Here is a 14,846-nt window from a genome sequence, read left to right on the forward strand (position 1 = left end):
CTGCCCCCGCTCCTGCTCTGCTCCCAGCGATGGCGGACGGCGGGCTGCGGCCGGGCCATTCCGCAGCGCTATGACAAAGGCTGGGCCACCGGCCGTGGGGCTCAGTGGTGAGCACCCGCCCGAGGACCGGGAGGCCACCGTCAGGGCACATGCCCGGACTCCAGCCCCGTCGGGAGCTGCAGGAGGCGGTCGGGCGGTGATTCTCAGCATTGACGATCTGTCTCCCTCTCCCTCCCTCTCTAAAATCGGTTTAAAAAGGTCCAATTTCGGAAGCACTCGCCAAGGGAATGGCCGTTTGCATTGCCACGTTAGTTCTCTGCTGACAGTCCGGCTCCGCCTCAGTCCCCAGCTCTGAGCAGCGTCCTCTGAGCTGCTGCCTCCTTGGCCCAGAGGTCCTGCCGTCCGCGGCGTTGCTTTGGATTGGGGATGGGTTTCCTCTTGTGAGGCCGCTTTTTTGTTTGTTTTGTTTTGTTTCATTTGGGGCATCATTTCTGAAAAGTTTTAGAAGCAATTTAATGCTCTGGTTTATGGTATTTTTCTCCAGGAATAACTTACAGTTCCCTGGAGTCGCCAGCGGGCTGGAACTAGGAGGCACCCTGGAACCCTGGATGGAAGTCTGTGCCGTGATTCCACCGGGGCCTGAGTCTGCGGGAGATGAGCTCTGTCTCTCGTTAGAATGTGTGTAGTGACTCAGCTTTAGGGAGAGAGAGACCAACTGCTGCTCCGCCTGGTGATGCGATCACTGGTTGATTGGGGATCCAACCCACAACCTTGGGGTGACAGGTGACCCTCTCTGGCGGGGGTTCTTGTTCACTCTTAATTCTTAGTGTGTAGCCATTCCTGGCACCAACCCCGAGCCTGGTGGGTGTAGCACCCACACCTCCTTGCTAAGAGAGGCCTCGCTGAGCTCCGGGTTCTTTGGTTCCTGGAGCTGATTGTAAACTCTGCTAAGCTGCTCAGCCTTTCAGCTGCTCTTTATGGAATCAGAGGTGCCTCCAGGGAACAGCAGTAAAAACCGCTAACCCTCTGAATTTCCTTCTTTCAGATCCTGGCCCTTAATAGTTCACCGTTTTTTTGCCCTAGCTGGTTTGGCTCAGTGGATAGAGCATTGACCTGCAGACTGAGGGTCCTGGGTTCGATTCCCCAAGGGCACATGCCCGGGTTTTGGGCTTGATCCCCAGGGTGGGTGTGTAGGAGGCAGCCAATCAATGTTTCTCTCTCATCACTGATGTTTCTATCTCTCTCTCCCTTCCTCTCTGAAATCAATAAAAGAAATATATATTTTTAAACAAAGAAAGCTATGCCAGAGTGTGTCTTACCATCCTAAAACCAAAAAAATGCTTTCTTATAACACCCCCCCCCCCCCATTTTATTAGCTCTCTGACGCCTTTAACAACATGTCCTTATATTTTGCCCATTTTTCTTCGTTATTCTTAGCGGGAGCGTTGGTTAGCACGTCTCGACCAGGTCTTCTGTGATCAGATTAAAACTCCCTGGGTGACTCCTTATCTCAGGCACTAGCCTGTGCTGTGGAACACGGGGTGACCGGGTCCCAGATCCCGGGCTCCGGCGGCAGGAGCCGTGCCGACACAGGAAGGAGTGCGGAGTCCAGGGCCCCGGGCCCAGCCCTTTCTAGAAGCTTATTCATGGCTTTCCATTCCCTCGGGGCCTGTGTGCAGGGCTTGGCGTGCTGGCCCGCTCTCAGGTGTGAGTCTGCGGACCATGGAGACGGCCACGCGGGTCCAGGCTGCTCGCAGCGCGGTCGCAGGCAGATCCCCGTTGTGTGCGTCAACCTCCGGAGTCACCGTCAAAGGAACATATTCTGTCAACCAAGCGGAAATTACAGCCCGGTAGTGGTTTGGTCAGTGTCTGCAGGAATGCGGGGGGAAGGTGTGGCTGAGTGAGTGGACTTATAACACATGTGGACATCCAAACTCCTCCCCCATTGCTCTTGTCTTAATCGCCTCATTTTAACAGATCTGTTCGTATCGATAGCCATCTCCTAATCTCTCCTCCAAATTCTCTGACCCTCTCCAGGCCACACGGCCACAGGGCAGCCCTGCTCTTCCCCGCGCGGGCTGCTCTGCGAGGGCAGGGGCACCCTCCCGTGCAGCAGTTCCCACCCTGAACCCGGCAGGAGGCTGGGAGGAGGCTGGGAGGTGCCCGGGCAGGAGGCCTGGGTAGTGTATTTTTCTTCTTGCCTTTTGTTAACGGAAAAACACCATTGAAACCTGTAAAGAATTTTGTGAGTTTATTTGAGCCAAACTGTCGACATATGCCGGGAAGCAGAACCTCAATGAATTGAGATAATGCTCCGGAGAATACAGGGTTACATCTATATTTATACATTGAAATCAAAGGAAAGGGACGTAGGTGAGTTACATGAAATCCATTGGTGACAGATTAGGGAGGTGGGACAAAGCAAAGCGGGGAAACCTCTGGGATAGGGTGAAAAGTGAAATGATGGACATGTGCTTCTCTTACAGAGATGGATACAGGATACTTTAACGTAATTAACAGCTGACAATTAACTTGATAACAATAACAATGAGGGAATGTCCCGGTGCCATTTGTTGTGCCCTGAGGGGTCCGGGGTAAAAAGGAAGTTACAAGTTACCCAGACATCTCACAGATATGTTATCTTAGAGGCAAAAAGGCAAATGGGCTCAGGAAAGAAGATCTGAGTTGATCTTTGTCAGCGAAGATATCAGCTTAGGAATGACTGCCCACCATAACCTGTTTGTAGTTAAATATTTCATTTTCAGACCATCTTTTGTGGTTATTCCAGGTCTCTGAGTTTTCAAGACTGCCACACAGGCCTCCCCTGAGCCTGTCAGGTCAGCAGGTGGCTCCTTTCGTCCACACTTTCCATTTTTTTCCTACGGAGCAATACTTGTGGAGACCTTCCAGTGACTGAAAACCTGGCAAACAGGAATCAAGAAGGACCAGTTTGTTGCGCCAAGTTGGGGGGGGGGTAGGAGCCCAGCTCTGTGGGAGGGCGAGGAGGGCGCTGGGAATTCCGTGTGGAGTGCCGTCTTCCTTGGTCTGACCATTCAGAACGTGTAGTGGCCACCACTGGTCACCTCAGATAGGATGCTTCTTTAGAGCATTGTGGTTAAGAATTCACCCTCGGCCCCGGCTGGTGTGGCTCAGTGGGTAGAGTGTTCACCTGCAGAAGGGTCCCACGTTCGATTCCGGCCGGGCACACGCCTGGGTTGCAGGCTCCATCCCCAGTAGGGGGCGGGCAGAAGGCAAGTGATCAATGATTCTCATCACTGATGTTTCTATCCGTTCCTCTCTGAAATCAATAAAAATATATTAAAAGTCACCTTCTAAAGCCAAATGGACTGTGTCGCAAGCTCATCTTTCTCACGGTATAATTAGGGTTTGTGACTTTTAAGTTCTTTCTGAACCTGTTTCCTCGCCTGTAAGATGGGGATGAGAGCCCTGTGAGGCCACTGTGCAGTGAGGGGGTCACCTCCGCGGCTCCAAGCCCAGAGCTCAATGCGCCCTCCCCCGCGGCCAAGGGCGCCAGCGAGGGTGTGCGCTCAGGCTCGGGCCCTGGCCCCGCGCGCTCAGGGGTCCCGCCCGGCCGCCCCACGCTGAGGCCCCGCCCTTTCTGCCGCAGCCGCTGCCTCCTGCCCAGCAGCCCCGTCTCCGGACGGCCCCGTGGTGAGACGGTCGGGCACGTCTCTCTGCTTAGGGCCCGGCAGCACCCCGACGGCGGTGAGCTCCTTCGAATGGAAGGTACAGCTGCGCTCAGACCCACGGCCCTGCGTGCTGTTCGCCTCGAAGGCCGGTGCCCGGCGGCCCGGCGGCTCCTGCGGCCCCGCCCACAGGCTCCGCTTCAGCGGCCCCGCGCCGAGCCTCCTCCTCCTCCTCGAGGCCGCGCGGCCGGACGACAGCGGCACCTACTGCCTGGAGGTCACCGGTGCGGGCGGCGCCGTCAGGACCCACCGCTTCCACGTGTCCGTGTTGGGTGAGTGCCCCCCTCGCGCGCGGGCGGGAGCCCGAGGGCCTCCCTGACCGGACCCCCCTTCCAGACCCGGTGGGGCCGCCCGAGCTGCGGCTGCTGGAGCAGGCGGAGGCCGCGGGCGGCGCGCGCTGCCGGGTGACGCTGAACTGCTCGGCGCCCGGCGGCGAGGTGACCTACGCCTGGGCCCGAGGGGGCGAGCGGATCCCGGCGCCCCGGAGCCCCTTCCGCCTGGAGGAGCAGATCGACGCCGGCGGCCGGCACACGTTCACCTGCAACGCCAGCAACCCGGTCAGCTGGGCCAGCCGGAGCCTCCAGCTCGGCCCGGGCTGCGGGAGCGCCGGCCGCAGTGAGTGCCCGCCTGGGGCTGGGCCGGGCGGGGGGTGCGGGCCGAGGCCGGGCTCGGAGCAGGGGCCCTTCGCCAGGGTCCTGGCCCCGAGGCACACAGGCCGGGGCGCCGGGCCCGTCTGGAGCGGGGAGAGGTCCGTCCCGTCCGAACCTCCTGGAGGACGGTCCGCCCACAGGAGACGCCTCGCTGTCCGGGAGGCGCGGCCAGCCGGGCTGCGGTGGTTTTCTCCTCCGGCTGCCGGGACCGCTTCCTCCTTCCGGGCCCGTCTCCTGCGCTGGGGGCCCAGAGCAGTGCCCGGTCCTGGCAGCATCGGGCGGGCACCCGGCAGAGGCACTGGCTCATCGCTGTGCTCATCGGAGTTCCCGGAGCCGCTTTCTCTGCTTTTTCTGAGACAAATAAGACCCGGTGTGAGGGCAGCCTGTGCAAACCCGCCCGCAGCCCTGTCTTTGGGGGCTACAGCCGGACCGGGCACCAAGCAGCCCCCAGCACCCGGCCGCGAGCGGGCGAAGGCGGGCACACTGGGCGGCTGCGGCTCAGGCAAAGCGGGGCGCCGTCTGCGAGGACCTGGTGGGCCGGGCACTGCCCTCCGTCCCGCCCCGCTCGCTCGGGCTGCCCTCGGCCGCGGGACCGGCCGGCTCGGAAGGCCCGCGGGAGGAGCAGAAGGCGGGACGGAGGTGGCTCGCACGGAGCAGACGTGCTCGTTGAGTGAGGACAAAGGACTGGGTCTGTAACGGACTGAGCCGGGATCCACGATGTTACTCACTTCCTTCCTGGGAGGAAACGGCCCAGAGAGGCCGAGGAGCTGAGCGTCAGCTCTGATTCCAGTCCCTGCTCTGAGCGCCGCTGGGCGGCTTCCGGCGGAGCAGGGAGACTCCGGACCCGAGCTCACAGCTGCAGAGCAGCAGCCCAGCGCGTGGGGGAGCGGCCATGCAGCAGGCCGGCCGGGAGGGAGGGCGGGGAGAAGGCGAGTCCTCACGCCCCGTCTCCTCTCCCTCAGAGCTCGGCCTCCTGCCCCTTTCGCTGATCATCGTGGTTCCCATACTCACGCTGCTCGGCACCCTCACCTGCGTCTGCGCGTGGAGAAGGGGGAGGAAGCCGGCAGGTAAGCGGGGGTCCCTCGGACAGGCTGCCTGGCCTGCCTCCCCGCGCACCGGGCGGGGCGTGTGCCCGTGTCAGGGAGGGAAAGCAATGGCTGCTCCCAGGTCTCGCTGTGGGGGGCGGGGGGGGGGGGGACCCCACAGGTGCACGGTCTGATCCCCAACAGCAGCTTTACTGGCTGTGGCTGGTTTGGGGGAAACTATCAGGCGGGTGCTGCCTTGAGCTCTTTGAGTCTCCTGGGACGAGCACTAACCCTCCTCCCTTCTAGAACCTTCCTTAAGGTCTCGCCACCTTGGACGAGGGTGGGATGCCGGGAGCAAGCGCCTGGCCCGGCTCCCAGAGGGCTCTGCAGCTCTGCTCTTTGCCTCCCTCCACACAGAGCCCCGCCCGGAGGCATCGCTGACGGTGTATGAGGATGTCCACAGCCCGCCCCTCAGGAGCGGCCAGGTGCGGCCCGAGGGCGGGGTTCGCTCCTTCCGGCTGGAAGTGCCCTGGGAGCCTGGCCCTGCTGAGCTGGGGCCGGAGAGCCCGCTGCTGCCTCAGCGTGGCCTCGCCCCGTCTCTGTCCGTTCAGCGTCCTAGCTCTGGCTGTGGGTGGACAGAGAAAACTGGGGGTGAGATGATGAAATGAGGCCAAAGGGCATTTGGGCAGAACTGGGACCCCGGCCACCAGGGATGGGCCCCTGGCGCCCTCATTTCCTGAGGCCGGGCTGAGGCTCAGGATGAGTGCCGCCTTGTACGTCGTGTCTGACGAATCTCCTGCCCTGTAAGTGCAGGTTTACTCTTGGGGGCGCTGGGTCATTGCCCAGCGGGGAGCGCGGCCTTGCTGCTGGCTCAGCGCCTGTGCCCAGATGCTCGGGAAGGAGGCCCGAGTCTGGCTGAGGCGCTGGGAGAGCAGCACCGAGCGGTGAGCAGGGCGGCGCTCCGAGGGGAAGCGGAGGCCAGCGCGGAGGGGCCGCAGGGCAGGGTGGGGACCGGCCGGGCGCGGTGCTCGCTGAACTGTCGGGTGGGAAAGGAGGGGCAGGAAGGACCCTCCTCCCACCCCCGTTCCTGGTGCTTGGCTTGGGCAGCGAAGCAGGAAGTCGTGTGGGGCCTCCTGGAACCACGGAACAGAGGCAGCTCCCTGAGGCTCTGTGGGGCCTTGTCGGGGCCCAGCAGCAGAATACCGGGGTGTCTGTGCCTCTCCCGTCAGCCACACCTAGTGCAAATCACAGCAAATACAAATGCCTACAGCCACGGAGGCCCTACTCAGTGAAGGTCACTTTAGATTAGAAAAATGACGGAGAATATTGGGGAAAATGAGTATTTAGGAGTAAAAAATCTATTGGGGATTCAGGCCCATTACTGTGTTTCTAAGCCAGGGGTTCGTCTCTCGTGGCCTTGTCCCCGCTGTCCCCAAGGTTCTGTCCAAAGGCCTCCACCTCCCCACGGGGTCCAGCTGGGCCTTTCTGGGGACGCTTCCCGCAGGCCTGGGAAGAAGAGAGCAGCAACAGAGCCGGGTTCTGCCAGCTGCCTGTGCCGCCCCAGCCTCCAAGTGACCAGACACCAAGGGGTGGAGCCAGTTCAGCAGAGACAGGGTAGAGCTCAGTGTGAGCGTATATCCCCGTCCTGCGGGCCAGGCGGCATGGAGAGCAGCAGGTCAGCCACACACATCTGCTGCCCCGCCCCATAAGCCAGCTGCGGCTATTGGGTAGGAGGACAGAGGTTACATGGGAAGGAGGCAGAAGGGGTAGGAATGGGCATGCAAAAGGGGCAGTTTACACGCAACGCAGGCTGGGGTTTTGCAAGGGGGTATGGGGGCCCTTCTGGTCTCTGCAACAAGATTCTTAATCTTTCCGTGACAACAGGCAGCTCCCGGGTGGGGAGGATGGGCTGCGTTTCCAGGGAGCTCCCAGGTTCCATGTGCAACTCCAGCCAGGTTAGAATGTGCCTTTTGTTTGTTTGTTTGTTTGTTTTATTTCAGAGAGGAAGAGAGAGGGAGAGAGAGATAGAAACATCCATGATGAGAGAGAATCATGGATTGGCTGCCTCCTGCACGCCCCACACTGGGGATCCAGAATAGATCCGGAACAGAATTGTGACCTCCTGGTTCATAGGTCAATACTCAACCCCTGAGCCAGGCCGGCTGGGCTGTGCCTTCTTTAATCAGAACCAAGCAACCCTGGTTAACAGAGCAGGATTCATATTTCTTAGTTACAGATGGGCCCCAGGATCCCATTTCTGCCCCAACACAAGAACAGCTGAATGCTGAACCCCCAGAGCCCTTCCTGGCAGCAGACCCGCAGGGGGAAGGGCCTGAATGACCTCGGACCCATGGCGGGCAGCACTGAGAGAGGGAGGCAGCGTCGGTTCACCAGCTGCTCACTGCAGGGGCTGGCTGGAGCCAAGGGCACGCGGACTAGCAAGGCTGGGTCTGGGCTGGGGCTGGGCTGGGGCTGGGCTGGGGCTCGCAACCATCTAGTCCTGGAATTAGTGGCCGCAGCGAGGCCCCGACCTCACTTAGCGCACAGTCAGGCGGCGAAGGGACGTTTCTGCGCTCAGTGGGCAGGGTCTCCCGGGCCGGCCCTTTCGCGATGCTTCGTCCCAGCTGCTGCCCGGTGGCTGCTCTCCATGCCTCTCCGTCCTGGGACCTGGCGCTCCCTCCCAGCTCCTGGGAGCGCCTCTCTTTTGCACCCTTCTCCCCACGTGACCCAAATCCGGAAGGCTGAGTGCCTGCTGATGCTGCCACATGCCTTCCCCGTTTCTCCTGCAGGAGCGGAGGCAGGAGCAGGACTTCCCTGGGAACGGGAGCACTGTCTACTCCATGGTGCTGCCTCAGGTACCGCTCGTTCTCGCTTGTAGTCCACACCTGTCTATGAGCTTCCCCAGGCCCGCCCCAGATTTCCACATACCTCAGACCCTTGAATGGCGAGTGAGACCTCGGTGCTCCCAGAGGGCAGGTGGCTGGGCAGCGGCCCCTGAGGTTGGCTGGCTGACAGTCCCAGTGCTCTGGGGTCCCCACAGCCTAATAGCTGAAGGTCAAGGTCGGGCAGGAGGTTTCCTCCGTCATGGGAGTATGACCATGACAGGAGTTCGGCTTCTGGTTTTCTGTGTTCTTTTCCCCTCTTCCCTGCTGCTTCCAGGACATGGGGCCCTTGCACTTAAAAAAAAAAAAATTATAGCCGAAACCGGTTTGGCTCAGTGGATAGAGCGTCAGCCTGCGGACTGAAAGGTCCCAGGTTCGATTCCGGTCAAGGGCTTGTACCTTGGTTGCGGGCACATCCCCAGTGGGGGGTGTGCAGGAGGCAGCTGATCGATGTTTCTCTCTCATCGATGTTTCTAACTCTCTAGCCCTCTCCCTTCCTCTCTGTAAAAAATCAATAAAATATATTAAAAAAAATAAAAATACAAAGAGAAACAGAGGATATTGTTTAAAAATTATATATATATATATATATTATTCATTTTAGAGAGGAAGGGAGAGGGAGAGAACCATCAATGATAAGAATCATTGATCTGAGGAGAAACCAAGATGGCGGCATAGGTAAACACCTAAACTGCTGCCTCGCACAACAACTTCAAAACTACAACTAAAAGACAAAATGGACATCATCCAGAACCACAGGAAGGCTGGCTGAGTGGAAATTCTACAACTAGAAGGAAAGAGCAAAGCACACTGAGACTCAGAGAAGCTGAGGAAGTAAAGGCAGAGGTACAGAGGCGAGGGCGTGGAGAGGGCTGGCAACTGAGGACGCGGTTGTCTTTTTCAATCTGCAGGGAGACACAGGCTCCCGACTGCTCTGAACTCCAGTTCTGGGAGAGACTCTGGGGACCCAGACTCATATGGGGAGAAACTGGACTGTCTGGCATTGGGTGGAACTTGAGGGCGGCTTTCTCTCAGAGGTGCTTGCAGTGACTACCAAGGGACACTGAGACCCGAGGGCCTCTTAGGGCAGGGCTGACAGGAAGCCATTGCTGTCTGCTCTGCCCTGAGACTCCGCCCCATCCAAGCTGTGCGGAGAGGCTTTTGCATATGAATGGCCTGGTCCTTTGAAATCTAAACTTACCTAACAAACTGCAGCTGAGTCAGAGAGACCCAGAACATCCAAAAGAAGGCCCAAGGCCCCACAGCAGCTTGCATTGCTTCACAGCTGAGCCTCATCTGGGCACCTCCAAAACCCAAACAAAGAAGAGGAATCTGCAGATCTCTCTGTAGCTCCTGCTGGGTGGCCTCAGGCAGAGGCTAAATTAGCACCTCCTGAGAGATCCAAGAGCCAGTATACCCAGGGTTCAGAGTAGGACCATCCAGATTACAACTCCTCAGATCCATAAGAGATACACTCAGGGGGCAGACTCAGTGAGCACCAAAGTTCCACTGAAGCAAGTCTTGCCCCATAAGGGTGTCTCCAGCACAGAAGTCCTCCCATCATAGACACAGCTGATCCTCACAGCCAATTGGCCTGGAGGTCAATTCCTCCCAGTGATACCAATAACAATCAAGGCTTAACTACAACAAGACTATGCACACAGCCCACAAAGGGGTGCACCAAGAGTGTCCACCTCAGGTAACTGGGGAGGCTGAGCCAATGGGCCCTGCTAGGACACCTAGCACATAGCCACTCTATCAACTCAGGGAAGCAGCCAAAATGCAGAGACAAAGAAACAGATCACAAATGAAAGAAATGGAGGAAAGCAAACTACTGGATATAGAGTTCAAAATCATGGTTATAAGGTTTTTCAAGAATTTTCTAGAAAAGGCCGATAAATTTAACAAGACCCTCGAGGATATGAAAAAGGACCAACTAGAAATTAAACATATACTGACTGAAATAAAAAATAATATACAGAGATCCAACGGCAGACTAGAGGATCACAAGAATCAAGTCAAAGATTTGAAATACAAAGGAGCAAAAAACACCCAACTGGAAAAGAAAAAAGAATCCAAAAATATGAAGGTAGTGTAAGGAGCCTCTGGGACAACTTCAAGCGTACCAACATCAGAATTATGGGGGTGCCAGAAGAAGAGAGAGAGCAAGATACTGGAAACCTATTTGAAGAAATAAGGACTGAAAACTTCCCCCACCTGGTGAAAGAAATAGACTTACAAGTACAGGAAGCACATAGAACCCCAAACAAAAGGAATGCAAAGAGGACCACACCAAGACACATCATAATTAAAATGCAAAGGGCAAAAGACAAAGAGACAATATTAAAAGCAGCAAGAGAAAAACAGTTACCTACAAGGGAGCACCTATATGACTGTCAACTGATTTCTCAACAGAAACTATGCAGGCCAGATGGGAGTGGCAAGAAATATTCAAAGTGATGAATAGCAAGAACCTACAACCAAGATTACTCTACCCAGCAAAGCTATCATTCAGAATTGAAGGTCAGCTAAAGAGCTTCACAGATAAGGAAAAGCTAAAGGAGTTCATCACCACCAAACCAGAATTATATGAAATACTGAAAGGTATTCTTTAAGAAGAGGAAGAAGAAAAAGGTAAAGATAAAAATGATGAACAACAAATACATATCTATAAACAAGCGAATCTAAAAATCAAGTGAATAAAAAATCTGATGAACAGAATAAACTGGTGAATATAATATAATCAGGGGCATAGAATGGGAGTGGACTGACAATTCTATGGGGGAAAGGGGTGTGGGGGGTGCAGAAAGAGACTGGACAAAAATCGTACACCTATGGATGAGGACAGTGGCAGGGTGGGGGGGTAAGGGCAGAGGGTGAGGTGGGAACGGGGTGGTGGGGAGCTATGGGGGGAAAAAAGAGGAACAATTGTAATAATCTGAACAATCAAGATTTATTAAAAAAAAAAAAAGAATCATTGCTCTGCTGCCTCCTACTAGGGATTGAGCCTGCAATCCGGGCATGTGCCCTTGCCTGGAATTGAACCTGGAACCCTTCAGTCTGCAGACCAATGCTCTACCCACTGATCCAAACTGGCTGGGGCACCCTTGCACTTTTTCTCCCCACTTATTATACCTGTTTTCAGGAAAGACCGGGTCTGTGTTGTTCTCTTTTATCTTATTACTAGTGTCCTGGTGCATGAAATTCATGCATGGAGAGGGGGGGTCCCCTCAGCCCAGCCTGCACCCTCTCCAATTGGGAACCACTTGGGGGATGTCCAACTGCCTGTTTAGGCCTGATCTCTGTGGGGTCGAAACTGGCAGTTCGACATCCCTCTCGCAATCTGGGACCACTGACTCCTAACCACTCACCTACCTGCCTGACTGATCACCCCTAACTGCTTCTGCCTGCCTGCCTGATTGCCCCTAATCCCTCTGCCTGCCTGCCTGATTGCCCCTAACTACCCTACCCTGCCAGCCTGATCTTGCCCCCAACTGCCCTCCTCTGCCAGCCAATTTGGTTCTGATTGGTTGGTTTCTATGCCAGTCAGCATCTAAAGCTCCGCCCCCTAAGCAGCCATTGGCTCCTCACACTTCGCCAGATTTGGTTCTGATTAGTCAGTTTCTATGCCAGTCAGCGTCTCTGGGCCTATCAACGGGGCCTGTCTATTTTTAAAATGAATCTCCTCTAACATCCTCATGAAGTCTGTAGACTGAGGTAAATGAACGTGCTCAAGGCCACGAGCTGGGCAAAGCTGTGCCACAGGATCCGGAGTCTCCCCTGCATTGTTTTTAACATCCAGGGTTAGAGCTGCACCATCAGCAGTGGACCCGGCTGGGCATCTCTTTCTAGGGAAACACTGCCCTCTGGTGGCCAATGATGAAAAAGTTCTGATAAAAATTACTTAAAAAAAAATAAAGAACTTGAACCTGAAGCAGCAACCTCTTCAGCTTGGTGGAATGGGGATGGCTCAGAGGACTGCCCCGGACGGATGGGGGAGGAGGAGGAGGAGGAGGAGGAGGAGGAGGAGGGGAGGGCAGCGAGAGGAGGAGGGGAGCAGTGGTGTCTGGCCCCTCAGTGCCGTCCTGGAATTCCCAAGAAGTGTGTTGCCTCCTCCCGCTCCCCTTACGGTAATGGGGCTCATTGGGTCAAGTCACAGAGCCTTAAAGAGTCCAAACCTGCCAAAACCGGTTTGGCTCAGTGGATAGAGCATCGGCCTGCGGACTGAAGGGTCCCGGGTTCGGTTCCGGTCAAGGGCATGTGCCTTGGTTTTGGGCACATCCCCAGTGGGGGGTGTGCAGGAGGCAGCTGATCGATGTCTCTCATCGATGTTTCTGGCTCTCTGTCCCTCTCCCTTCCTCTCTGTGAAAAATCAAAAAAAAAAAAAAAAAAAAAGTCCAAACCTGTAAGAATTTTTAAAAAATATATATTTTATTGATTTTTTTTTTTTTTTTTTTTTACAGAGAGGAAGGGAGAGGGATAGAGAGCTAGAAACATCAATGAGAGAGAAACATTGATCAGCTACCTCCTGCACACCCCCTACTGGGGATGTGCCCACAACCAAGGTACATGCCCTTGACCAGAATCGAGCTTGGGACCCTTCAGTCTGCAGGCCGAAGTTCTATCCACTGAACCAAACTGGTTAGGGCCAAACCTGTAAGAATTTTTATGAGTTTATTTGATACAAACTGACCACAATCATCTGGAATCAAAATCTATGGATTGAGAAAATGCTCTGGAGAATGGCAGTTTTGCCCCTTGTTTTGTACATTACAATAAAGAAAGGCATAAGTGGGTTACATGAACTCCATAGGTGATGGATTCGGGAGGCAAGAGAAAGCAAAGTGGGGAAATCTCTGGGATTGGATAATAAGTAAAATGAAGCCTGGCCAGCGTGGCTCAGTGGTTGAGCATCGACCTATGAACCAGGAGGTCACGGATTGATTCCGAGTCAGTGCACATGCCTGGATTGCGGGCTCCATCCCCAGTAGGGGGCGTGCAGGAGGCAGCTGATCAATGGCTCTCTCTCATCATTGATGTTTCTATCTCTCCCTTTCCCTCCTCTCTGAAAAAAATAAAAATATATATTTAAAACAAAAAAAGTAAAATGAAAAGACACAGAAAAGAAAAACTAAACAAAAAAAGAAGAAAAATAAGAATAGGTGTTTGTGGGTATAGGATAGTTACAGTTCACAATGAACATGATAACAGTAACAGTGAGAGGCGCTGTGGTCTGCTCTGGTGGGAGTGGCGCCCTCAGGGGTCTGGAGAAGGGAATCACTCCACAGGTGTTATCTATGGGAGATGCAGAAAGACAATAGACAGGCTCAGGCTTGGCCTTTGTCGAGGAAGATGCAGGCCTAGGACATGCCTGCCCACCAGGACTCACTTTCAGGTGGAAGCTGTGACCGCAGGCCGTCCTGTGTGGTTCCCGCAGGTCTCTGGGTTTCTAAGGCCCGCCTTGCAGGCCTCCTTGAGCCTGTCAGGATTAGTATGTGGCCCCGTTTTTGCCCACAGATGTAAGAGCGACTGATTCCCCAGCTTTGGGTTTAGCCACATTGTATTCTAAGAAGAGGACTTTGAGCCCTGACCAGTTTGGCTCAGTGGATAGAGCGTTGGCCTGTGGACTGAAGGGTCCCAGGTTCGATTCCGGTCAAGGGCATGTACCTTGGTTGCAGGCACATCCTCAGTAGGGGGTGTACAGGAGGCAGCTGATCGATGTTTCTCTCTCTCTCATTGATGTTTCTAACTATCTTTCCTTCTCCCTTCCTCTCTGTAAAAAATCAATAAAATATATTTTAAAAAATAAGAAGAGGACTTTGAGATGCTGAGGGAGACTTCCCTTGCCTGGAACATGGAGATGCTTCTTTCAGACACAGAGAAGGAAAACGGTAGCCAGAAGGAGACATGGAGGTGCTGAGGAAAGAACCCTGGGGAGTCTGTTTAAATTCTGCTGCTTCTGTGAACACTGTGACTTGGGCTATTTCTCTTTTTGGAGGCTCATCTGTAGAATGAGGCAGATCATAGTCATTCTTATCAGATAGGAGTGTCCTAAAGAGTAGGGGAGAATACAAGTGCAGGGCCAGTTCGCCCCAGCCAGTTTGGCTCAGTTGGTTGAGTGTCGTCCCATACACTGAGAGGTCCAGGTTCGATTCCTGGTCAGGGCACATGCCCGGGTTGTGGGCTCGATATCCAGTAGGGGGCGTGCAGCAGGCAGCCAGTGATGTTGCTCTCTCTCCTCCTCCCTTCCCCTTTCTCTAAAATCAAACACATTTTCCAAAAAAGCAGCAACTGCCTTAAAGAGAGGGACTAGCATTCAGCTGTGCCACTCCCTCCTACTGGCGGGCCTCTTCCAACGGACACCGACCTCCTCTCTCTGGGCAGGGCTGCGGGCTGCGTGGAAGAGGTACCTCCCTCCCTAGGGGTGTGCTAGGTCTATCGATGCCTCTGTAACGATTTCATTTCTCCTCTCATTAGTCTTCCGCTTCCACGTCACAAGAAACTGCAGCCACCCTGTACTCGGTGGTGCTGCCCGCGGAGAAGGTGAGTCTCCACCCCAGGGGTGCGGGCAGGGTGTGTTTT

At 55.3% G+C, this 14,846-nt stretch overlaps 1 protein-coding gene across 6 annotated transcripts in view; it reads left to right on the forward strand.

The window, feature by feature from the left end:
• F11R (F11 receptor) overlaps positions 1 to 14,846 on the forward strand; it is a 72,900-nt gene that overhangs the window by 55,462 nt on the left and 2,592 nt on the right. For 2 of the 6 annotated variants that reach the window (XM_054712175.1, XM_054712177.1), the window contains exons 1-7: positions 3,686 to 3,979; positions 4,044 to 4,322; positions 4,714 to 5,045; positions 5,320 to 5,424; positions 5,800 to 5,867; positions 8,172 to 8,237; positions 14,742 to 14,807. In XM_054712175.1, coding sequence (XP_054568150.1) covers positions 3,741 to 3,979; positions 4,044 to 4,322; positions 4,714 to 5,045; positions 5,320 to 5,424; positions 5,800 to 5,867; positions 8,172 to 8,237; positions 14,742 to 14,807 — 1,155 coding nt within the window. In that variant the 5' untranslated portion in view covers positions 3,686 to 3,740. Of the gene's footprint in view, positions 1 to 3,628; positions 3,980 to 4,043; positions 4,323 to 4,713; positions 5,046 to 5,319; positions 5,425 to 5,799; positions 5,868 to 8,171; positions 8,238 to 14,741; positions 14,808 to 14,846 lie in introns of those variants that run through there. The other 4 variants (XM_054712179.1, XM_054712181.1, XM_054712176.1 and 1 more) reach the window with 3 other exon arrangements.

The sequence above is a fragment of the Eptesicus fuscus genome, chromosome 22 (genome assembly GCF_027574615.1).
Source record: "Eptesicus fuscus isolate TK198812 chromosome 22, DD_ASM_mEF_20220401, whole genome shotgun sequence".
In the NCBI taxonomy this organism is placed as follows: Eukaryota; Metazoa; Chordata; class Mammalia; order Chiroptera; family Vespertilionidae; genus Eptesicus; species Eptesicus fuscus.